The sequence below is a fragment of the Armigeres subalbatus genome, chromosome 1, assembly GCF_024139115.2.
Source record: "Armigeres subalbatus isolate Guangzhou_Male chromosome 1, GZ_Asu_2, whole genome shotgun sequence".
NCBI classification, from domain to species: Eukaryota; Metazoa; Arthropoda; class Insecta; order Diptera; family Culicidae; genus Armigeres; species Armigeres subalbatus.
Window position 1 is genome coordinate 193,299,453 of NC_085139.1, and position 25,398 is coordinate 193,324,850.

Below are 25,398 nucleotides of genomic sequence, written 5' to 3' on the forward strand. Positions count from 1 at the left end.
TGCGGTAAGACGCGCGGCTACAAAGCAAGACCATGCTGAGGGTGGCTGGGTTCGATTCCCGGTGCCGGTCTAGGTAATTTTCGGATTGGAAATTGTCTCGACTTCCCTGGGCATAAAAGTATCATCGTGTTAGCCTCATGATATACGAATGCAAAAATGGTAACTTGGCTTAGAAACCTTGCAGTTAATAACTGTGGAAGTGCTGATTGAACACTAAGCTGCGAGGCGGCTCTGTCCCAGTGTGGGGATGTAATGCCAATAAGAAGAAGAAGAAGAAGCGTTGGGAAGCGGTTCGTCCCAGTCCAAGTTTGCTTTCCAGAGTTGTTGGACGAACACTTTCGCCCGGATTACCACTGGACCGAGAATGCCCAATGGGTCGAATAACTTGGACATTTCGGAGACGACGATCCGCTTGCTGAGTGGAAGGTTCATGGAGAACTCGGGAACTTTGAACCGGAATGTATCCGACTCAGGATGCCACAATAGTCCGAGTGTGCTAACCGAATCTCGAACGTCTTCGACTTCTACTATCGACCGGTTGTCTTGCAAATCTTCCGGAATTTGGGACAGCACTGCACTAGAGTTGGAGGACCACTTTCTCAGTTCGAAACCTGCGGACCCAAGAATGTTCTGCACACCGGAATATAACTGTACTGCACCTTCCACTGTATCGGAACCGCTGAGAAAACCGTCCACATAGAAATCCTTTCCAATCTTCGACGGGATGTCTCCATCATCACTCGAGTGGTCATAGGAGAGTTGTTGTAGACATCGTGTTGCTAAATACGGCGCACTGGATGTGCCGTACGTCACAGTAGTGAGCTCGTAGGAGCGAGCGACGGAATCTGATTCGCTTTGCCAGAATATCCGTTGAAGATGTCGATCGTCTGGATGCACCCAGATCTGCCGGTACATTTTGGTGATATCGGCAACGAGAGCTATCTCATTCGTTCGGAATCTGACGACGATGGAATACAGTGTGTCCTGAACAGTTGGTCCGACCATGAGACAATCATTGAGCGATATTCCCGTAGAAGACTTGCTGGACCCATCGAAAACCACTCTGCACTTTGTGGTGGTGCTACTTGGCTTGAAAACAGCGTGGTGAGGAAGATAGAATGAGTGGGGATGAGTGGTGTCTTGTAACGGATCTACGGGAACCATATGGCCAAGATTGATATACTCCGCCATGAAGCTGACATACTGTCCTTTCAGATCGGGATTTTTGACTAACCGACGTTGCATCCAATGGTATCGACGAAGAACGCTAGCTTTTTAGTCACCAAGTTGACTCAAGATGCCTTCCTTTCTAGGTAGGCGCACAATGAAACGACCTGATTCATCATGGGTAGTGGTTTCTATGAAATATCGCTCACAGGTTGACTCCTTCTTGGACAGTCCACGATTGCCAGGGCAGCTCTCGATTTCCCAGAATCGAGATAACTGTTTGTCGAGATCTTCCGTAGTGCACAATAGCGCAACTGATTTGGCACATCGGGCTTCAACAGTGGTAGATACAGAACCACTTACTACCCAGCTGGATGACTTGATGGAGAACCAATTCCAACTGGCAGCTGACCTTCTCGGGGTAGACTGAAGAAAAGCTGTGCACCGATGACCATATCGATCCTGTGCGGTGTGGCAAAATCAGGATCGGCGAGAGCTATCGTGGATGGGATGTTCCATTTCGAAACATCGAGTGTCCTTCCCGGAAGATCGTTCGTAATCTTCGGAAGAATACTGAATTCCAAACTGTTGGAGTAGGTGGAATCAACGGAACTGAACGTTGCAAATGTGCACTGGTGACTATTCACTGTGGATCCACCCATTCCGCCGATAACTGCTGCTCGCTTCTGCCGGTGCAGACCAAGAAGCTGGACGATTCTTTCGGTGATGAAATTCGACTCCGAACAGGAATCCAACAGGGTTCGAACGAATGTGGACTTTCCCGTTGGACCGTGGACCTTCACCACGGCAGTCGACAGCAGGACAGTGGAATATGTGGCCTTCGACGAGCTGGCAGCAGCTAAAGCATTCGAAGTGTGGGGCTGATGGGTGGTGGACGAGATGGATGAGGTGGACGGAGTGATCATGGGAAGCCGAGATGACTCACCGTCAGTGTTAGAGGTGGATGGTTGATTCCTAATTGGTAGTTTTGCTTGGGGTTGGGTAGTACGATCATTGGGGGAGGACGGATGTAACAGAGTGTGGTGCTTCTCGTTGCATCTCCGGCAGGGTTTCGATGAACATTCACGACTGAGATGGTTGGATGACAGACAATTCCAGCATAGTTTCTTCTTGCGAACAGTGTCTTGCTTCTGCTCCAGCTGCATCTGTTTGAACACCTCGCAGTCATAAATACGATGGGGTTGATAACACACAAGGCAACTGAATTTAGGTGGAAACGGCTTTGAAACGGATGCGGTGTGAGCAACAGAGAGGCGAGGCTTGTCCCGAGGAGGGGAGGGTATCACGCTTCCACTATTCAGTGAAAGCAGAATCCGTGCTTGATCCTTCAAGAAAGTGATCAACTCGCTATACTTCGGAATTTCTTGCCTATCGTTGCTTGTCGACCTCTCCCACTCCCTCAACATGCTTTGACCCAAACGACTACACACCATGTGCACTAGTAGCGAGCTCCATTGCGTGGTCAGCTCCCCAATGTCGTTAAAATCTTTACGTGGCGTTCGAAATGGTCGACAAGTGATAGAATTGCAGAAGAAGATTCCTTCCTCACGGGCTCAACATTGAAAAGCGAGTTGATGTGGTTTTGATCAACAGGCGCTTGTTATCGTACCGACTAACCAGAAGATCCCACGCAATCTTGTAATTGTCCCCGGTAATGCTCGTGGTATCCAGCAGACGCTTGACTAGGTCCTTGAGCGCCGCCAGCAAGTAGTGAAACTTGTCCACAGCTGCCAAATCCTTATTATTGTGGATCAAACTACGATAGGCGTCGTAGAATGGGATCCAATTATCCATCTCACCATCGAATGTGGGTAGATCAATCTTCGGTAGTCGGACGACAGAGGAAGAAACGTGAGACGCTTGGGCAGAAGGCGTGCTATTCTGCTTATTCAATGTGAGAAAATCCCGGAGCTTGTAATACAAGTCCTCCATATCACTGCGCTTCTTGACAAACGTCGCCTTCGTTTCGACTTTCTCCTCCATGAGTAATTCCACCTCAATGGACACGTTTACAAAACGATCGTATAACTGATCCAACCTCAGTAATCTTGAGTCGATCTTACTCTAATCGACCTCGGCATCATACTCATTAACGAACGTTTCTATAGTTTTGATGGCGTCCACAGTGACACTCATCAATTTCGAGCGTTCTCGAAGCGCCATTTTGCTTCCTCAGAACGCCACGAACAACAAAACCACCACAACCCAAACAATTACAAAAACTACGATGCCGGTCCACTCCACCAATCCAAATTCCAAAAAAGTTACTCTACTATGGAGTACTCACCGTAGTCTCGCCGACCCAATACTACCACACCCTACTCACGATGGCACAGGTTCTGACGCCCAAACCTGGAAACGGGATGGCACAGGTTCTGACGCCCAAACCTGGAAACGAGATGACAAGGTTCTGACGCCCAAACCAAGAAACGTGTTGGCACAGGTTCTAACGAATAAACCTGGAAACGGTTGTTCTAGTTTTAACGACAAACCAGAAAACGAATGCACTATTGGGTTTTATCGCTCTACCCGTAAACGGTTTCACTGCACTAGCGCTTTTCTACCACCAAAATGTCCTCTTTGGACCACTGTGTACTGTGCTTTCTTTCTGGTTCAATTATTCAATTGTCCAGTCCAGAGTCCATACAGTTCACTCTTCGTCACACACACGGCGATCTGATGAGAATCACACGCGACCCGGAATGCGACGGGAAATCCCAATCTCCACCGACCAAATCACACCGAAGTCCCAGCACCGATCACAAATCGGAGAATTAATTAATTGCCCCACAATAAGCAATCAATCACCTTTCCCCACTTCACTGTATCTGGTCGCACATGCGACAACAATTGCACTACCAATGTGCGCTTGTTTCCCACTCGAATGGAACGATAATCCGGTTCGAAGGACCAAAAAGATGTCCGCGCCTCGGAATCCTCTCCGACGGCTCTGTGCCTACAACGGCGGAACGGACTAATCCGGATATAGGTCACTGGTTCGCGAATTACAGTCACTAACCGGTACACTGCACTGGGGATTTCGGTCAGGGAGATAAAAATCACTTCACTCTACTTGATACTATCGCGATCGCGTGTATTGCTGTACGGTGTGAAGAGACGGTTACAACTGACTTTGTGTATAAAGTGGGTTGGATGCAGTGATGGATATTCTTAGTCTATTGAATGTGCTATTGATTGGGGGCTATTGTGTGTCATATGGTAGTATAGTGTGGAGCGTGGGAATGGGGTGTATGGTGTGAAGTGCAATATGGTTAACAATTTGGTGTTGTAGTGCTTAGTTTAAATATACAATTTATTGCGGTTGATGCAACAGCCTCCTTCCGGGAATCCTCTGGGAATTTCTCCGGAGGTTCCTCTGGAAATTCCTCCGGAAGTTCCTCCTCAAGTTCCTCCGGAGGTTGCTACGAAAGCTCTTCCAGGAATTCCTCTGGAAGCTCCTCCGACAATTCCTTCGGAAGCCTCCTTTCAGGAGGCCCGAAGGCCGGCATTCTAGTTGCAAAGAAACCTCAATTTAAGAGGCCGAGAAAACTTGTTTTAAGAGCCTCCGAAATCTCGTTTTAAAAGGCTTGGAAGCCTTGTTTTACAAGACTAAGCTTCGTCTTGAGAGTTCCTCCTCCTGGAACACCTCCCGAAGTTCCTCCAAGAATTCCTACGGAAGTTCCTCCGGAAATTCCTCCAGCCGCCTAATTTCAAGAGACCCGGAAGCCAGCATTCATGAGGCACGGAAGCCTTGTTTTCAGAGACCCAGAAGCCTTGTTTCAAGAGGCCCGGAAGCCCTGTTTTTATAGACCCGGAAGTCTAGTTTTGAGAGACCCGGGAGCTTCGTTTTAGGAGATTCGGAAGCCTCTTTTTAAGAGGCCTGGAAGACAGCATTTGAGAGTTCCAGAAGCATTCAAGAGTCTCAGAAGCCAGCATTCAAGAGGCCCAGAACCCCCGTTTTAAGAGGCTCATTAGCCCCGTTTCAATAGGCCTAGAAGCCTCGTTTTAATAAGCCAAGAAGCCTCGTTTTAAAAGGCCCAAGCAAGCGACGTGTTTCGAAAGGCTCAAAAGTCTCCTTCTAAAAGACATGAAAGCCTCGTTTTGAAAGACCCAGAAGCCTAGTTTTAAGAGGCCCTGAACTATAATTTTAACAGGCCTGGTAGCCCCCTTCCGGAAATTCCTCCGGAAGATCCTCTTAGAATTCTTCCGAAAAATTATCCGGAAAGTTCTCCCGTGAAGTTTCTCCGGGAATATCTTCGGAAGTTCCTTCGGGAATATCTCCGGAAGTTCCTCCAGGAATTCCTCCAGAAATTCCTCTGGAAGTTCCTCCAGGAATTCCTTTGAAAGTTCCTCCTGGAATTCCTCTGAAAGTTCCTTCAGGAATTCCTCTGAAAGTTCCTTCAGGAATTCCTCTGAAAGTTCCTTCAGAAATTCCTCTGGAAGTTTATCCGGGAATTCCTCCGGAAGTTCCTCCGTGAATTCCTCTGGAAGTTCTTCAAGGATTTCCTCTGGAGGTTCCCGGAGGAATTTTTCTGGAAGTTCCTCCGTGATTCCTCTGGAAGTTCCTTCAGGAATTCCTCTGGAAGTTCCTGCAGGAATTCCTCTGGAAGTATCTCCAGGAACTCCTCTGGAAGAATCTCCAGGAATTCCTCTGGAAGTTCCTGCAGGAATTCCTCTGGAAGTTTCTTCAGGAATTCCTCCGGAAATTCCTTCAGGAATTTCTCTGGAAGTACCACCAGAAATTCCTTTGGAAGAATCTCCAGGAATTCTTTTGGAATTTTCTCCAGGAATTCCTCCGCAAGTTCGTCGAGAAATTCCTCCGGAAGTCCCTGCAGGAATTCCTCCGAGGGCGCCTCCGAGAATTCCTCCGGAAGTTCTTCGGGGAATTCCTCCGGAAGTTCCTCCGGGAATTCCTCCAGGAGTTCCTCAGGGAATTCCTCCGGGAATTCCTCCGGAAGTTCCTCCGGGAATTCCTCCGGAAGTTCCTCCGAATTCCTCCGGGAATTCCTCCGGAAGTTCCTCCGGGAATTCCTCCGGAAGTTCCTCCGAATTCCTCCGGAAGTTCCTCCGGAAGTTCCTCCGGAATTCCTCCGGAAGTTCCTCCGGAATTCCTCCGGAAGTTCCTCCGAATTCCTCCGGAAGTTCCTCCGAATTCCTCCGGAAGTTCCTCCGAATTCCTCCGAAGTTCCTCCGGGAATTCCTCCGGAAGTTCCTCCGGGAATTCCTCCGGAAGTTCCTCCGAATTCCTCCGAAGTTCCTCCGAATTCCTCCGGAAGTTCCTCCGAATTCCTCCGGAAGTTCCTCCGAATTCCTCCGGAAGTTCCTCCGGGAATTCCTCCGGAAGTTCCTCCGGGAATTCCTCCGGAAGTTCCACCGGAAAATCCTCCGGAAGTTCCTCCGAAATTCCTCCGAAGTTCCTCCGAATTCCTCCGGAAGTTCCTCCAGAATTCCTCCGGAAGTTCCTCCGAATTCCTCCGGAAGTTCCTCCGAAGTCCCTCCGGGAATTCCTCCGGAAGTTCTTCCGGGAGTTCCTCCGGAAGTTGCTTCGGGATTTCCTCCGGAAGTTCCTCGGGGAATTCCTCCGGAAGTTCCTCCGGGAATTCCTCCGGAAGTTTCTCCGAATTCCTCCGGAAGTTCCTCCAATTCCTCCGGAAGTTCCTCCGAATTCCTCCGGAAGTTCCTCCAGGAATTCCTCCGGAAGTTCCTCCGGAATTCCTCCGGAAGTTCCTCCGAATTCCTCCGGAAGTTCCTCCGGAATTCCTCCGGAAGTTCCTCCGAATTCCTCCGGAAGTTCCTCCAGAATTCCTCCGGAAGTTCCTCCGAATTCCTCCGGAAGTTCCTCCGAAGTCCCTCCGGGAATTCCTCCGAAGTTCCTCCGAATTCCTCCGGAAGTTCCTCCGGGAATTCCTCCGGAAGTTCCTCCAGGAATTCCTCCGGAAGTTCCTCCGGGAATTCCTCCGAAGTTCCTCCCAATTCCTCCGGAAGTTCCTCCGGGAATTCCTCCGGAAGTTCCTCCGGGAATTCCTCCGGAAGTTCCTCCGGGAATTCCTCCGGAAGTTCCTCCGAATTCCTCCGGAAGTTCCTCCGGGAATTCCTCCGGAAGTTCCTCCGAATTCCTCCGGAAGTTCCTCGGGAATTCCTCCGGAAGTTCCTCCGGGAATTCCTCCGGAAGTTCCTCCGAAGTCCTCCGGGAATTCCTCCGGAAGTTCCTCCGAATTCCTCCGGAAGTTCCTCCGAATTCCTCCGGAAGTTCCTCCGGGAATTCCTCCGGGAATTCCTCCGGAAGTTCCTCGGGAATTCCTCCGGAAGTTCCTCCGGGAATTCCTCCGGAAGTTCCTCCGAATTCCTCCGGAAGTTCCTCCGGGAATTCCTCCGGAAGTTCCTCCGGAATTCCTCCGGAAGTTCCTCCGAATTCCTCCGGAAGTTCCTCCGGGAATTCCTCCGGAAGTTCCTCCGGGAATTCCTCCGGAAGTTCCTCCGAATTCCTCCGGAAGTTCCTCCGAATTCCTCCGGAAGTTCCTCCGAATTCCTCCGGAAGTTCCTCCGAATTCCTCCGGAAGTTCCTCCGGGAATTCCTCCGGAAGTTCCTCCGGGAATTCCTCCGGAAGTTCCTCCGGGAATTCCTCCGGAAGTTCCTCCGGGAATTCCTCCGGAAGTTCCTCCGGGAATTTCTCCGGAAATTCCTCCAGGAATTCCTCCGGAAGTTTCTCCGGGAATTCGTCTGAAAGTTTCTCCGGGAATTCCTCCGGAAGTTCCTCCGGAAGTTTCTCCGGGAATTCCTCCGGAAGTTTCTCCGGGAATTCCTCAGGAAGTTTCTCCGGAAGTTTCTCCGGTAATTCCTCCGGAAGTTCCTCCGGGAATTCCTCCGGAAGTTCCTCCGGGAATTCCTCCGGAAGTTCCTCCGGGAATTCCTCCGGAAGTTCCTCCGGGAATTCCTCCGGAAGTTCCTCCGGGAATTCCTCCGGAAGTTCCTCCGGGAATTCCTCCGGAAGTTCCTCCGGGAATTTCGAAGGAAAAAATTCCTCTCGAAATCCCTCCAGAAGTTCCTCAGGAAATTCCTCCGTGTATTATGCTGGATGTTTCTCCGGGAATTCATCCGGAAACTTCTCCAGAAGTTCCTCCAAGAATTCTTTCGGAAGTTCCTCCAGGAATTCATTCGGAAGTTTCTCGGGAAATTCCTCCCACTTACTCCAGGCAGTGGCGTAGCCACGGGGGTGGGTTTGTACATAAAACCCCCCCAGAGACAAAATTTTTAGATGTTTTTTTTTTGAAAACTCCTATATTCATCATATAAAAAACAAAATCATTTGGACTGTCTAAGAAGAGTTTAGTACTTTCCATTGAATTCCACTACGTTTTGTTATCTTTACATATACGTATTTCGACTTCAACTGTGAAGCCGTCTTCAGTGTCTCGTAACTTGACTTGCGACTAAGACGAGTCAAGTACGAGACACTGAAGACGACCTTACAGTTGAGGTCGAAATACGTATCTGAAAAGATAACAACACATAGCGGAATTAAATGGAAAGTACTAAGCTCGTCTTAGACAGTTCAAATGACTTTGTTTTTGATATGATGAATATAGGAGTTGTGATTTGAAAAACCGTAATGTCTGGTATTTATGAAATTATTCTTCGATTTAAAAAAAAAGCAATTGTTTTCGCCAACAGAAAAATCTTCAAACAGATATCCTGACTGCCAATGACAGACTCATTTTCTATTCTCTGATTGCTCATTTCGAATTGAATTACGCCCTTCACTTGGTTCCCGTTGGAAGCGCTCCCACCCCGTAAGATTTATGCATCCCCGGGGACCCATTTCGATTAAATTGTTGTGTCAATTCATCGCAAACATCCTCTCGGTGGCAATCGGTTCTTGAAGTAATCCTTCTTACGCGCCCCCGTAGGTACAGCCCGTTGTTGAAGAAAATTCTTTATTGCCACGCCGAGCCTCTTATTTCGGAAGCGTGTTACGCACGTGATGTGATTGTTTACGACCGTTTGATCACAAGAAACAAGACAGAATGGCTTCGCTCCGGACAAGCGTCACTGACTGCCGCAGCAATTAACCACCGGTCTAACTGACCGGAGCCGATGACGACGACGGGCACGTGGTAATAAATTCTTCCTCCCGGGTTTGTTGCGAACGGAAACACTTTGGTTCACCGGAAAGCCGATCCGGGGCAACCTTCTACGTTCAGGTGGTGAGAAGAGAAATGGTCAATTTATTTAATTTCCTGCCCATTAGGGGTAAATGACAGGGTATTTGTTATAGAATCATTGGATTCTAAGTGAACGATGAGTATCGCAAATATTGTATCTAACAGCAGGAAGTATTCATCGTTATGAATGCATATACAACTTTGAATCAATGAGTTTGATAACAAAAAATATTTGTTTTAAGATTGTAATAAGTGCAATTAGATATTTCAGTATTTATCGTTTATCTAAATCGTAAAGATACATCGTTTATGTTAGATAACATGATTTTTTTTTTTCATAACCTGTTACCATTTTTTTCTCACAGTGGATGGAACATCGAACAAGTGGCTTCCTCGCAAGATATAAACAATTTAATATTATTTTCAAACACGGACTGTTTACCTCAAAAGCCATTCAGGTAAAAGACTTCACTGGAAAGAAGAATAGCGGTATTTAAAATAAGACAAACAAACAAACAACGTCATTAGCGTCGTTATAAAGCTGTTGGCGTGGTTGGCTGAAATGAAGTCAAATTTACATAACAATCAGCGGGAAATTTGCCTCTCCAACATCATATCACAGGGCATGGGTGGGAGTTGCTCCTCCACGTCACGTGTTCTTACGATTTCATTGTAGAGCTTGAGGGACTGCCAAGAGCCTATATACCGCATGGTAGATATCAACACCTCCCCCATCTCCAAATTTGAGATCCACCCAGCCAATGCCCAGAACGGCTCGTCGTGGGTGTTTGATGTTGCAAGTAATAATACTTACAATTTTCCGCTACATATAAATTCATCAGCAACACAGCGTAACACATTTACATACTTTTTTTCGTTCTCGCTTTCTATCGGTACCCCCATTTCAAAAGTCTAACGCAGGTTGAAGTTTATAACATTGTTACGGATAAAAAATGTAAGACCACATAAAATATACATGCGAGCGTCGTCATCGTCGTTAAGGGGGAATCGTCGTCGTCGTCGCTTCCATCGTCCTTTGCCACCGCAGTTGACGGACTGATGGAGAAAAAAAAACGTTCTCTAGGAACCAACAAAAAAGAACAAGCTTTCAACTCATTGGGGAGATCGGGAGCATGCATGCGCCCTAGTGGAATGCCTGCTGCTTAACGGCATCATAAATTTGCATAAAAATCACTTTATTACACTTGTTCCCATTCTCTGCATGCATGCTCGCCCATTAACACATTAAATAAATTGACTTCTGATTACCGCGGAGGTGATTGCTGGCGGCCGGATTTCCTGCTAATGTGAATCTGCAGGAGCTGAGAAATTTTCCTGGGAAAATGAGGTAACTCCATAAATTCGATAACCAATATAATGTCCAATTTGGTTTAGTCTTTGCTCTGATTGTTTCGATGGAAATGAGGTGCTTCGGCTGGTAGTATCAAATTGTTGATCCAGTGTTATATATTTTTAAATTCTTTACTATTCTTTACTTTACTATTAATCAGATCTTCACTAGTCGTAGAGGCCAAGGATGACAAAGCACTTGACTGAAGCAGGGGCTGAAGACGTAGTCCAACATACGCACATTCCATGGACAGAAAAATTGAAATTAGGAGATAGTACAAATTAAAAATTAACAATGACATTAACAAAGAAAACAGAACTCAGATCTAGATACATTATTAAATTGAATAAACATTTGTTAGAAATTAAAGTAATCATCGAATAAAACGAGACGTGGACAATTGGGTTCTGTCTAGGGTATCCCAGAAAGTAGAAGATTTTTGATGCGCTACTGTTGATTGCAGATGACGTTTACACAATTGATCATTACTGTACTACATTATTCACATTTGAAACTATAGCCGTATGAATCATAAGTGGAGGTCAATTGAGTTTTTATGAAAATGAAAAGCAATTTCCTCAAAAAGTGCAAACATACCCTGCACAGGAGCCCAGGGAGTCCAAATTGGCACATCAGGATCAATATCAGTGCCCCACACGCACACGCAACATCTTCCTAAAAGCACCTTGTTTCTATTCAGTTTCATTAAAGGCATTGGAAAAACATCAAAGCACTAAAAAGTTGCATCAAGATGTCAAAAACGTTCGAATTGTGATTAATGTTTCATTGAAATTGCAATGCAGTACGTGTTTGACATTTGAAAACAAACAACGAAAGAATACTGCACTTCATGTTGCAAACACGAAACAAAATCATTAAGTTGCATATTTTTTACCACGTTACTTCAATGCGTATTTCAAAATTTAATTGTTTGTTTAAATTAAGTTGCAGATAAGTTAAATGTGTCTTCATGTTCAATTTAGCATCGTTCAACGTTTTGACAACTCACATTTTTTTCTTGTGGTGGTGCAATCAAGTAACAGAAAACCCGAGTACAAAACTTCATAATCGTATGGTATCGACTGTGAGTCAACATGCAGTCCCCTCGAAGTGTTGAATGGTGCTGTGGTAGAGTGAAGGACTATCAATCACAAGATCCATAAATCGAATCCAGTTTTATATTTTTATTTTATTTTTTTTCCGCTGCACTATTTTGCAACATTATTGCAATTTTACTGCAATCTAAGGATGTTTGCGTAGGCTCCACCTCTTGCGCTTTTTAGATTGCAAGAGAGTTATATTTGATGGCACATACGAGAAGATTGTTTCTTTCCGAATAGTTGCAATACAGTGAAATGTTCAGTAGTGAAACAATTTGTGCTGCTTGGGATGAGATCCTGATTATGGTATTCTAACCGCATGTTAACGGACCTTGTCTTGGATATAGTAATATTGTGAAAGCGAGTAGAGATGGGCAACACTGACTTGAATCGGCGAGTGGGCTAATGGCTAGGCTGTCTTCCGTCCCCTAAAACCGTGGCGGGCCTTGTAGCAAGCTGTCCAATCCTGATACCAAGCCTCGCCTGCTGGATGGGAGCTCAGCTGTCCTTACCAGACTTGCGCTGATCTGGCTCTGAGCACGTAAGTGTCAACTCTTGCATGGCCTCCCTGCATGCTGTAAGGCATGTGAAGATAACCATTAAAGACGACTATTCCAGTAGGATTCGAAGGCAGCCACAAGGGGGGCCCAACAAAAATAAGTGATTCAAAATTAAATCTTTTGACGATGCGTGGTAAATGGATGTGGTAAACCCCTTCGCCAAAGGGGATTTGGCGAAGTCTGGAAAATCAGAGTGACGGAGGCTGCAACTAGCAGCACCAGAGTCTCCTCAGCAGCGATGGGGTATAGTCCTATCAGCACGCTCGGCGGGCTTCTACCCGGGTGCGGGTGGTCACCGAGCAACTCGATAATATCATCGAATTCGCGAGCGCAAGGCAGAACATCAGTAAGGAACTGAAACAGAACCTACGGATGCTCCGCCAGGCTGTTCGAGTCACAAGACAAGAACAAAACGCGTTTATCGGGCGGCGGGTGGCGGGAAGAGAGAAGGCCGATGAAGGTGCACAAACCGAAGCTTCCGCCAAGGATCAATAATGAGGAAAAGACTGCAGTCACATGTGACTAACCCAAAACGGCTCAGGCAGCAATCCAGCGAAAGCGATCAGAGCAAAGCCAAACGACGCGTAAAGGCCAAACGTCGTCTGGACGGAGTAGATCGGGGTGCAGAGGATCCCGAAGGGCGTCGACTTCCCGGCCCAAAAAAGCGAAAGACACCAACCAGGCGCAAGTCGCCGAGCCGCAAGCGGGTACCAGCCAGCCAATGCCATATTCACAAGGGACGGAAATTCCCTGGTAGCTGGTCTATGGCAAAGCGGAAGTCGATCGCATGTCGACCCGTGAAAAAGCTAAGGACAGAGGCGAGGCTTTGTTGGTGGAAACTGATAAGGAAAAGTATGCCTAAGCCCTTAAATCCGAAAAGCTTTCGGCGCTGGGTCAGGTCTTGTGAAGCGTCAAACGCATTAAGACCGATGGATTGATCTTGGTTCTGAAACGCCGAGCGCAAGCCAGAAAGCTGACACAAGAGCTCTTGGGTGACGGCGCCGAGGTAAGGTCTTTAGGGGCGGAAGTGAGCCTCCAGTGCAAGCAACTGAACGATGTCACGAACACGGACGACGTCGTCTCTGCAGTCAGAGACCAGTGCGGTACAGAGGTCGAGAAGACCTCTATACGCCTAAGAAGCGGTCCATTTGGTACGCAGGTAGCCCACCTTTTTTTTAATTTTTTCTTCTTCGGATGTGCCACTGCGACCAGTTATTAAATCTATTGTAGCATTCCCCGTATCCTTAGTAATTAAGTGCATGTCGAATTACTCCATTACTATAGAGAAGCAATGGACGTTCGTCTTGTACCTCTGGGTCCTGTGCCGGTTTTTTCCCTCGTGTATTAGGTTTTTTACCGTGAGAAAGTGTGAAGTGACCAAGATCTTTAGCTAGACTAAGAAGCGGGACTTTTTAGCGACGCTATTAAGTACCCGTGAGAAGTTTTTCGTGGTTTTCTTTAAAAAAAATCACGTGCGCAAAGTAGGGGAATTGTGGGTAAAACCGACACTGCGGATAAAACCGACACCACTTCAAATCTCTGATTTCAAGTGATTATCGGACAGAATTTTGACACACTTTGAATAAACGTTTGATTTCTTGTATTTCTAGTTATTTTGTAACTGGCGAAGATGTGTAAGAGTCATAATAAACAGACAATTAGCATTGATCACCGTTGAGGAGATAAGTTATGTAAAATCTTGACATCGGTGTATAAGCTTTTTCGACAATAATTTGTTGATTTTCAGTATTTAATTCATCTCTGATCCATAATTGAACATCATTTTGTGTATGTTGTGGAAGAATAGTTAACTTTTCTAATTATAAACATCCACATGTATCTCATCATTATTATGTTATCAGTTGGGGTAAATTCGACACCTGCCATCGAATCACGAAATACCTCTGTTTTATTAGACTTATCATTCGCATAATATCATTCAAGTATAGGAAAACGAGGCGCCGAGGAATATAACTTAATTATAGACTGATTCCATACCATATCATCATTGGGCGTGACAATAGGTCTAGTAGGTAATATTGGGTCATCAAGGAAAGCCTGCAGGTCGGATAACAATAGCGCTCAAAGGAGAACCGTATTTTTAGGCTTATTTTGCTCTTGGATATAATCAATCCGTTCTCTAGTGTTGTTCTTTCGTGATCCATTTTCACCCCTGTTAACATGTAGCTTGTCACGGAACTGGTCATTTCCATTTCTTGTCATAACTGCACCATACACATTTATTTTAAATCGTTGTTACAAAAAACTTTTTAAAATAAGTGAAATTTAAATGTAGGTCAATATTTACATTAGTTAGTAAATTTGTTACTAACATTCTTATACTCTATATATTTTTAACTCGACCTACTAAAGAAACTAAATAAAATATGATATGTAGTGATGATTATAAATATATATTTTTTTCCCAACCATCGTTTATGAGTGATGCCTAAACATGAATTTCATACACAAATATTAAAATGAATGCTGTTAAACATTTTCTATTATGTTGTAACATCATTTAGAATTGTTATGATATTCAATTCCATAAAGACTTGGTGTGTCGGTTTTACCCTCATGTGGTGTCGATCTTACCCGCACCCCAGCTGTTTGAGCTGGAAGATGGACTGTTCGCGTTTTCATCATAAATCAAATTCTATCAAGAAATATTGTCCTGAGACCTCATGGACTGATGCATGGAGAGCCAAAGTATGTTTGTATGAAATTTCTAGACCGGAAAATTGCTTCCTAGATTAAGGAACTGTAAAGTTGCTTAAGGTGTCGGTTTTACCCACTTTTCCCCTATATCAGCGTCATTACGCGCGTCAGTTCATCGAGCCAAGCTTCATGGCTCCCTGCTGTCCCTACCTATCGTGCGAGCAGAAAGCAGCAGACACCGATCATAACCGCCATCGCAGCCCATACGGAGCGTTCGCTGCAAGTGGTTGGTGCGAAGACCAATACATACGTCTCTTGTGGTTGGTCCCGTTCGTGCCACGTGCTTTCATCTGGTGCGTACTGTGGTGCTGTGCAGCTGTCGTCAATAGAAGTTGAGTATTATAATTTTTCCCTCGTTGTTTCCCCCTTTTCCAATCATAGTCGATAACTTTATGATAGTTTTATTTTAGTTAGTTAGTAGGTAGTAGTTAGATTCTCTCATTTACCCTCCCTGTAGTGTTTTTCAGTATTATTAGTATTAGTTTTCTCTCTACTTGTGATAAGTTAAATATTCGTTAAAAATTTTGTTTGTGCCTCGCTGCAGCGGAATAGTTTCCGCAATGCACGAAGGCGAAGACGGCGGGGGTCGTATATCGTATACCCAGTCCGATGATAATTTATTGCGTTCTGGTGTTCCGAGCCAAACCAAAATGGATATCAGCAACACTGGTACGACCCCCCGCCAAAAGGCCTACCCTCCCGACTTTAATGGGCCATACGTTGTTTTCTTTCGACCCAAAGGAAAACGATTGAATATTAATCAGATCAGTAAGGATCTGGAAAAGCGCTTCTCGTCGGTAACCACCATCGACATGGTCGGTTCCAACAAGTTGAGAATCACTGTTGGTGATCGTAAGCAGGCTAACGAGATTGTTTCCTGTCAGCTGTTTACGCTTGAATATAAAGTGTATTTGCCTAGTCAGGCAATCGAGATCGCGGGCGTGGTCATTGAAGGGAGTATGACCACCGAAGATATACTTCATGGCGTCGGCCAGTTCAAAAACCGTTCGCTTCCTCCTGTCCCGATACTAGATTGCAGGCAAATGCATTCGGTGTCGCAGGAGGGAGAGAAAAAGGTCTACTTGGCTTCTGACTCCTTTTGCGTGACCTTTTCCGGGTTTGCGTTGCCTGATTTTGTGGTGATTGGCAAACTCCGATTGCCTGTTCGGCTGTATGTGCCGAGGGTGATGAACTGCGTTAATTGCAAGCAGCTGGGCCATACCGCTCAGTACTGCTGCAATAAACCTCGCTGTGCATCGTGCGGGGAGAAACATGATGACGGTGCATGCAAGACTGCGCCGAAATGCGTTTATTGCAACGAAGGCCCTCCGCATGCTCTCACCGTTTGCCCTACGTACATACAGCGACGAGAATACCAGAAGCGGTTTCTACAGCAGCGTTCTCGACGAAGCTACGCCGAGATGCTGGAAAAGGCCGCTTCGCCTGTTGAAGCAGATAACATTTACTCGTCTCTGTCAATTGATGATCAAGCTTCTGACTCTGAAGTTGCCGAAGGGGTGTCCTTTGTTTTCAAAGGGATATCGAGGAAACGAGGAAAACAGAGCCAGAGACCCTCGAAAAAACCTCGAAAACTACCACGCAGTGTTCCCCAAGCCAACATGGCAAAATCGTGGGTAAGTGGAATTATGCCCAGACGTTCAGCTCCTAGAATCTTTCTCCAGGAAGAACAGGACTTTCCGCCCCTTCCGGGGACATCTAAAATCCCTGATGTTCCTACTTTTTCTATTTCTCCGTCAGCTGCTGGGCATCGAGATCAATCCCAGGATGCTCCAATGTTCACGTTTGCTGGCATCGTGGATTTCATCCTTAACTTCTTCAACGCTTCTGACCATGTGACAAACATGGTTAAATCAGTTCTCCCTCTTTTGACACCCCTTTTGAAGCAGCTGGCTTCCAAAATGCCCCTACTTGAAACATTCGTATCCTTCGATGGCTAACAAGGTCAACGAGGTTAATACGATTTCGGTTCTACAGTGGAACTGTCGAAGCATCTTTCACAAATTAGATATTTTTAAATTTTTAGTTAACAAATTACAATGCGATGTTTTTGCTTTGTGCGAAACATGGCTAACACCCGATGTGAACCTCCATTTTCCAGAATTTAACATCATTCGCCGAGATCGTGCAGATAGACATGGAGGGGTACTGTTAGGGATCAGAAAACAGCACTCCTTCTATAGAGTCGATCTTGCACCGATGTCAGGCACCGAAGCCGTCGCATGTCAGGTGACTATCCGAGGAAAAGACCTCAGTATCGCCTCGATATATCTTCCGCCGGGAACTGCGCAGGCATCTTCCACACATCTGCTCGGTAATGCCCGAGCCACGGTTGCTCTTGGGAGATTTCAACTCTCATGGAACAGGCTGGGGGGAACTGTACGACGACAACCGTTCATCTCTGATATACGACCTCTGCGACGACTTCAACATGACAATTCTTAATACTGGAGAAGTTACACGAGTGGCACCTTCGATGAAAGATAGCCGATTAGATCTTTCAATATGTTCGAGCTCACTATCCCTTGACTGCACGTGGAGGGTTGTCCAGGATCCCCATGGTAGTGATCATTTGCCAATCGAAATATCAATCTCCAATGGAACATACCAGCCTCCTCCGGTCGACATCGCGTATGACCTCACGAAGCACATTGACTGGGGCAAATATGCTGAGGCAATTGTTGTCGGTGAACAGTCGGTAGACGTACTTCCACCGCGGGAAGAGTACCAGTTTTTGTCCGAATTGATTCTTAACAGCGCTCTCCAGGCACAACGCCGGCCGGTGCCAGGAGTTTCGGTCCGTAGGAAGCCATCCAGTCCGTGGTGGGATGGCGAGTGTACACAGCTCTATCGCGAGAAATCTATAGCTGTTGGCACCGCTACCACCCGGCATCGAGAAACCCTGAGTTGTGCGCACCCGGCACATGGTGCATCCGTTCGCTTCAAACGATGTTGTCGAGGCGAAATGATAGCGAGCATAATTGTCAGTGAGTATGTTGGCGTGAGAGGGAGAAAAAAGGTAAAAAACTGTGAGTAAAAACATAAACAAAGAGGACATTGAAAAAATAGGCAGTGAAGAAATTTGAAGTAGTTTGGAGTAGTGAATAGTAAATTGAAACCGCAGTTTTGTGTGCCTGTTAAATTTATTACAGCCGTATCATATCAAAGGTGAGGGTGAATTATAGTTGAATTCGTAAAAGCACTAGATACAAGAAAGTTTTATTTAAGATATTGGAAGCCGCTGTTGGTCTGACCGTGAGCCGTCGTACCTGTAGGGAAGAAAGAGAATTATTGTAAAACCATTAAATGTGAGTAATAATATTAGAAATACCTGAAAAGAAAAAGGAAAATTATAGTGAAACTTGTATATCTTTTTTCCGTTGTTGAATTAATAAATATAGTTTCAAGCTGCTGCACAAACTAAGCACTGCTCTGGAAATTGGTTTTATTAGGGTGGTCCAAAAAGGAACAAACTTGAAAATTTAATGATGTTCCGACCAAATCCCAATATGCAAAGTCCTGATAAAACAGGTTTTAGTTGCGTGGCTTGTGATCGTCCGGATGATGCAGAGTCCCAAATGGTTTTTTGTGACCACTGCCAGCAGTGGTACCATTTCGGCTGTGTTGGCGTCACAGCAGAAGTAAAGGACATTTCCTGGTGCTGTCAACAGTGCAGTGGAGGTGGAAGTGATGATTCCGGTTCGTCCGAGCTGCAAGAGGAGTTTAAGAAGCTCGAAAAGGAGAAGAAGAAGCAGAAGCGGGAACTGGAAAGAGAGAAGATTTTGCATCGGAAGCGCCTGGAGGTCCAACAGGAACTGTTTGAGATGCGCCAGCAGCTGGAAAAGAAAAACAGGACATGGAACTGGAGTTCGAGAAGGCACAAATGGAGAAGAAGATTGCCGAAGAAGAAGCCCACCAGCGGAAACTGGACGAAATGCGGACGGAGATGGAAGAGAAGCTGCAGCAGTTGAAGCTAAAGCGGAGAACGGAAACGGACACTGGAAAAAAGGAGTCAAAGGGAGCTGTCGGTGGTGTCAAAATGGGAAGCTCGAAAAGCGGCACAAGGAAGATTGCGGAATTGGAGCATTCGAAGCTGGGGAAAAACCTCGAGAAGAAAAAGTCGGGGAACAAAAAGCCCAGAAAAGCGGATGCAGCGATTGCGAAATTCAACGATCCGAGAGGAGCCTACCGCAAACACTCGACGCCGACAGTTGCTCAGCAACTCGCACCAAAGTCGGTTGGAGATCCATCAACTTTTCCGGAGAGTTTTCTGATTGGGCGCGATGGAAATTCGACGCCTGTCGGACGCCCAGGGGTTCCCAAACCGGAAAAGGTGAAGCGTAGCAACAAGTGGCAGATAGCGGAAGAAGAGTCGGAATCTGAAACGAGTTCCGAAGAAGTAGAGGACGAAGAGTCCGCTGAAGAGGAGGAAAGCCAAGAGGAAGGAGGACGTCCCTCCGAGGAGGAAGAGAGCTCTCCGGAGGAGGAAGAAGATTGTACGGAGGAGGAAAGTTCGGAGAGTTCCGAAGAAGAGAAAAGGCAAGAGAGGTCACGTCAGAAGCAAAGAGGAATCAGACAAGGTCGACAAAGTCGGCAGCAAGAACCAACGAGGGCGCAGATGTCCGCTCGGCAGTTCCTGTCCAGGAAGTTGCCAACTTTTTCTGGCAAGTTGGAAGAATGGCCGATGTTCGTCAGTAGCTACGAGACGTCGACGAAAGCGTGCGGTTTTTCTGACGTAGAAAATTTGGCCCGGCTACAGGAATGCCTGAAAGGCGAGGCGCTGGAAGCGGTCAGGAGCAGGTTGCTTCTACCAAAGTCAGTCCCAAAAATAATAGAGACGCTGCAGATGCTGTATGGGCGACCTGAGCGACTGTTGAACATGCTGCTTGCGAAAGTGCGCAATGCAGCGCCTCCAAAAGCAGATCGATTGGCGAGTTTCATTGGCTTCGGCGTGGTGGTGCAGCAGCTATCTGACTATCTAGAAGCTACAGGGTTAACTTCGCATCTGGTGAACCCCATGCTTATTCAAGAGCTGATAGAGAAGCTACCAGCAGGGACGCAGCTGGAATGGGTACGATACCGAAGGAAGAGCAAGGTGGTGACGCTGCGGACGTTGTCAAATTTCCTGCCACGTATAGTGAAGGATGCAAGTGAAGTGGCTGCCTACGGAGAAGCATCCCGGTCCGGAGAGCTCAGTTCGAAGAAGGCGAACCCAAGAAGTAGAGCAAGCGAAGGGTACATTCACGCCCATGACGCGGCGGAGAGTATAAGTTCGAGTCCGCCTGCGAAGGAGAGAAGGCCGTGTAGGATCTGTGGAAGAGTAGATCACCGGATCCGTAACTGCGAGAGGTTCCGTAGACTCCACTACAGTGAGCGATGGGAAGCGGTTCGCAGATGGAAGCTATGCCAGCTGTGTCTGAACGAGCACGGTACTGTCAGCTGCAAGTTGAATTTTCGTTGCAACATCGGCGGGTGCAAGGAGCGCCACAATCCACTTCTGCATCCACCGAGATCAGTGGCTGGCTCGAACTGCAATATCCACGCTATTCAACCAAAGCCATCCGTTATTTTCCGTATGATGCCTGTCACCCTGCACAACGGAATCTACTCGGTGAATACCTTTGCCTTCCTGGACGAAGGTTCTTCCTATACGCTGGTGGAGAACACGCTGATCGACCGACTGAGAATTCGTGGTGTAACGCAGCCACTACGAGTGACGTGGACCGCTGGAGTCTCACGAGTCGAGAAGGACTCGCAGTGTGTAAACATGCTCATTTCCGCTCGAGGATCAGCGCAACGTTTCTTCATCAAGAGTGCCCACACGGTGGAGAGTCTCAAGCTTCCGCAGCATTCACTAGCTGTGTCGGAAGTGGTGAAGCAATACAGCCACCTTCGAGATCTGCCGATCGCAGATGTTCCCCAAACAACGCCACAGATTCTGATCGGGCTGAAGGATATCCATCTTTACGCTCCGATTGAGTCTAGAATAGGCCGGCCGGAAGAACCTATAGCAGTCAGGTCAAAACTGGGATGGACTGTCTACGGACCAACTGGCGCGAATGCCACGGAAGGTGGAATCGTCGGGCATCACGCTTGTAGCTCGGTAACCAACCAGGAGCTGCACGACCTGCTGAAGAGTCAGTACACTCTGGAAGAATCCGGTATTTCTGTGGCCTTGCTTCCCGAGTCAGAAGAAGACAGAAGAGCAAAAGAGATTCTGAGGAAGACGACAAAAAGAATAGGAGATCGCTTCGAAACGGGACTGCTGTGGAAAAACGACTGCTCCGAGTTCCCAGATAGCTACATCATGGCCGTTAAGCGGCTGATTGGCCTGGAGAATCGTCTCAGGAAAGATCCCGAACTGTACGCCAAGGTGAGGACCATGATCGCCGACTATCTAGTCAAGGGGTACGCACACAAGGCAACGTCGTCCGAGCTAGAAGCGCTAGGTTGCAGCAAAGTGTGGTACGTGCCACTGAATATCGTCTACAATCCGAGAAAGCAGAAGTTTCGTCTAGTGTGGGACGCAAGAGCAGAAGTGAGAGGAGTATCTTTGAACTCGAAGCTGCTGAAGGGGCCGGATATGGTGACCGCCTTGCCGGCGGTAATTTGCAAGTTTCGTGAACGAGAAGTCGGATTCAGAGCAGACATGAAGGAGATGTACCACCAGCTACGGATCCGAGAAGAAGACAAACGAGCGCAGAGATTTTTGTTCCGGAATGATCCATCAGCGAAACCGGAAGTGTACGTGATGGACGTAGCGACGTTTGGGTCTACGAGTTCACCGTGTTCAACCCAATACGTGAAGAACTGGAATGCAAGAGAATTTGCAGGGCAATTCCCGGCGGCGGCGAAAGCCATCGTCGAAAATCATTACGTCGACGACTATTTCGACAGTTCAGATACAATTGAAGAAGCAGTGGCACTTGCGAAGGATGTGAGATACGTCCATTCCAAGGGCGGTTTTGAGTTGCGAAACTGGGTTTCCAATTCCAGAGATTTTCTGGAGGCCATGGGAGAACGTAAGGAAAATTAGTGCGTGCGTTTCGGTGAGGATAAGGAGTCCGGCTCCGAGCGGGTGTTGGGGATCGTGTGGAGACCAGCAAACGACGAATTTTCCTTTTCGACCAAGTTCAGGGAAGACCTGGTGCCTTTCCTGTCCGGCGAGCAGCTGCCGACAAAAAGGATCGTGATGAGCTGCGTGATGAGCTTCTTCGACCCGTTGGGATTACTCTCCGTGTTTACGTTCTACGGGAAGCTGCTGATTCAGGAACTCTGGCGAAGCGGATGCGAATGGGATCAGCAGATCGGCGATGAAGAGGCAGAGAAGTGGTACCAGTGGATCAGGAGGCTTCCGGAAGTCGAGGAAGTGCGAATTCCTCGTTACTATTTCTGCGGTGGACGTTCTTTGGACTACGCCAGTCTTCAGCTACACACGTTTGTGGACGCAAGCCAGGACGCGTACGGAGCAGCAACGTACATCCGAATTGAAACAGACGAGGGACCGATATGCTCGCTAGTAATGTCAAGGTCGAAGGTAGCACCGTTGCAACACATGTCCATTCCTCGTTTGGGTTGCAAGCAGCAACGCTAGGAGCGAGGCTTGCCAATTCCGTCGGCGAGATTCTTACGTTAGAAGTCAAGCGTCGTTTCATGTGGTCCGATTCGAAGACCGTACTCTCGTGGATCCACTCCGACCACCGTCGTTATAAACAGTTCGTGGCGTTCCGGATCGGAGAGATACACAGCTTAACGAAAATAGCGGAATGGCGTTGGGTGCCGACTAAGTGCAATGCGGCCGACGCGTTAACGAAGTGGGAGAAGGCGCACAGCATGCATTCCGATGCTGCGTGGTTCCGCGGCCCTGGATTCCTCTACCAGCCGGAGGATTGTTGGCCGAAGCAGGACAGCATCGCACCAAACGTTGCCGAGGAGGTTCGAGCGTGTGTCCAGTTCCACGATATCGCCATCACCATGTCGATAGTAGATCTGCAACGATTTTCTAAGTGGAGGGTATTAGTGCGGACGGTGGCATGCGTCTATCGGTTCGCGTCGAACTGTCGAAGGAAAAAAGATGGATTCAAGATCGAAGCAGTTCCAACTACAGAAGCGGTGAAGAAGGCGGTTATAAAAACTGTACGATCGACGACGGTACCGTTGAAACGTGAAGAGTACCAGAAGGCGGAGGCGTACCTCTGGCGGTCAGCCCAGGCCGATTGTTTTGGCGACGAAATCAGGACGATCAAAAAGAACCGGCAGCTACCGTTACAGCAGCAGCAGCAATTAGAGAAGAGTAGCAGTTTGCACAACCTGAGTCCGTTCCTAGACACCGAGGACGTACTGCGAATGGAAGGTAGAGCAGCGCAAGGTTCGTCGCTGCCGTTCGAGCTTCGATTCCCAATAATTCTACCGAAACAGCATCTGGTGACTGACAAGCTGCTAGAATACTACCATCACCGAGTAGCACATGGAAACGTGGAGTCTGCCGTCAACGAAATCCGGCAAATGTTCAGCATTCAGAACCTGCGAGCAGAGTTGAAGCAGATCGGGAAGTCTTGCATGTGGTGCAAGGTGAAGAAATGCCGAGCGAGGACACCGAGAATGGCTCCATTGCCGGTGTCGCGCGTCACGCCGGGACTACCACCGTTCAGCCACACCGGCGTGGACTTCTGCGGCCCAATCACAGTTACAGTCGGTCGAAGATCGGAGAAGCGGTACATCTGTTTGTTTACCTGCATGACTACGAGAGCTGTCCACCTTGAAGTCGCTCACAGCCTGACGACTCAAGCGTGCTTGATGGCCATTCGAAGGTTCGTGTGCCGCCGAGGAAAACCGTTGGAATTCTACTCCGACAACGGCACGAACTTTCAAGCTGCAAGCAAGGCGATTGTGAAGCAAATCGGAGAAGAATGTGAGGACGAATTCACGGATTCCAGAACCCGCTGGAACTTCAACCCCCCCAGCGCACCTCACATGGGTGGTGTCTGGGAGCGATTGGTCCGCTCCCTGAAGGCAGCATTAACCGTGCTAAACGACGGGAGAACAATAACCGACGAAGTGTTGCTGACGACGATTGCAGAGGCTGAAGACCTAATCAATTCCCGGCCGTTGACATACGTCGGCCTGGAACCGGGAACAGAAGAAGCGTTGACGCCAAATCATTTTGTTCGTGGCGTCGGAACGATTGGGGAGGAACATTCTGTTCCACCTACGAGCGAAGCCGAAGCGCTTCGAGACCGATACAAGCGGTCACAGCGTTTGGCGGACAAACTATGGGCTCGGTGGGTGTCCGAGTATTTGCCGTCGATAAATTATCGGGCTAAGTGGCATACTGACGTGCCACCAATAGCAAGCGGTGATCTGGTGTACATCGCGGACGACGCAGTGCGGAAGAGCTGGATCCGCGGCATCGTGCTAGATGTCTACCCGGGGCGGACGGCCGAATTCGACAAGCGATGGTGCAGACGGTTAAGGGTAAGTTTAGGAGGCCGGTGACGAAGCTAGCGGTGCTGGAGGTCCAGGATGGTAACTCCGGCGTTGCAGAGGCCCCACCAGAGATACGGGGAGGGGGTATGTTGGCACCGCTACCACCCGGCATCGAGAAACCCTGAGTTGTGCGCACCCGGCACATGGTGCATCCGTTCGCTTCAAACGATGTTGTAGAGGCGAAATGATAGCGAGCATAATTGTCAGTGAGTATGTTGGCGTGAGAGGGAGAAAAAAAGGTAAAAAACTGTGAGTAAAAACATAAACAAAGAGGACATTGAAAAAATAGGCAGTGAAGAAATTTGAAGTAGTTTGGAGTAGTGAATAGTAAATTGAAACCGCAGTTTTGTGTGCCTGTTAAATTTATTACAGCCGTATCATATCAAAGGTGAGGGTGAATTATAGTTGAATTCGTAAAAGCACTAGATACAAGAAAGTTTTATTTAAGATATTGGAAGCCGCTGTTGGTCTGACCGTGAGCCGTCGTACCTGTAGGGAAGAAAGAGAATTATTGTAAAACCATTAAATGTGAGTAATAATATTAGAAATACCTGAAAAGAAAAAGAAAAATTATAGTGAAACTCTTATTTTTCGTTGTTGAATTAATAAATATAGTTTCAAGCTGCTGCACAAACTAAGCACTGCTCTGGAAATTGGTTTTATTAGGGTGGTCCAAAAAGGAACAATAGCGTTTAAGGATTTTCGAAAACATGGTTCGGTCGTACTACATAAGCGTTATATTGCGCTTGAGGACCAGTTCAAGAAGCTGGTCAAGGCGAAGAAAAGCAGTTATTGGAGACTCTTCGTCCAGGGT

At 47.4% G+C, this 25,398-nt stretch overlaps 3 protein-coding genes across 3 annotated transcripts; 2 read left to right on the plus strand and 1 right to left on the minus strand.

Moving 5' to 3' along the window:
• Positions 1-2,733: 2,733 nt before the first annotated feature.
• LOC134206857 (uncharacterized) lies at positions 2,734-3,171 on the minus strand. Its single transcript, XM_062682592.1, has one exon. It carries the CDS (start codon positions 3,169-3,171, stop codon positions 2,734-2,736), a length of 438 nt encoding a protein of 145 aa, XP_062538576.1.
• A 15,783-nt stretch (positions 3,172-18,954) lies between these two features.
• Positions 18,955-22,134, plus strand: LOC134206858 (uncharacterized). The gene has a single exon (XM_062682593.1). The coding sequence runs from the start codon at positions 18,955-18,957 to the stop codon at positions 22,132-22,134; it is 3,180 nt and encodes a 1,059-aa protein (XP_062538577.1).
• A 617-nt stretch (positions 22,135-22,751) lies between these two features.
• LOC134206859 (uncharacterized) lies at positions 22,752-24,593 on the plus strand. Its single transcript, XM_062682594.1, has one exon. The coding sequence runs from the start codon at positions 22,752-22,754 to the stop codon at positions 24,591-24,593; it is 1,842 nt and encodes a 613-aa protein (XP_062538578.1).
• Positions 24,594-25,398: the final 805 nt, after the last annotated feature.

What these genes read in the sequence shown, in the direction of transcription:
- LOC134206859 (XM_062682594.1), top strand. Translation starts at nt 22,752, where the DNA reads ATGTGGTCCGATTCGAAGACCGTACTCTCGTGGATCCACTCCGACCAC.
- LOC134206858 (XM_062682593.1), top strand. Translation starts at nt 18,955, where the DNA reads ATGGAACTGGAGTTCGAGAAGGCACAAATGGAGAAGAAGATTGCCGAA.
- LOC134206857 (XM_062682592.1), bottom strand. Translation starts at nt 3,171, where the DNA reads ATGGAGGAGAAAGTCGAAACGAAGGCGACGTTTGTCAAGAAGCGCAGT.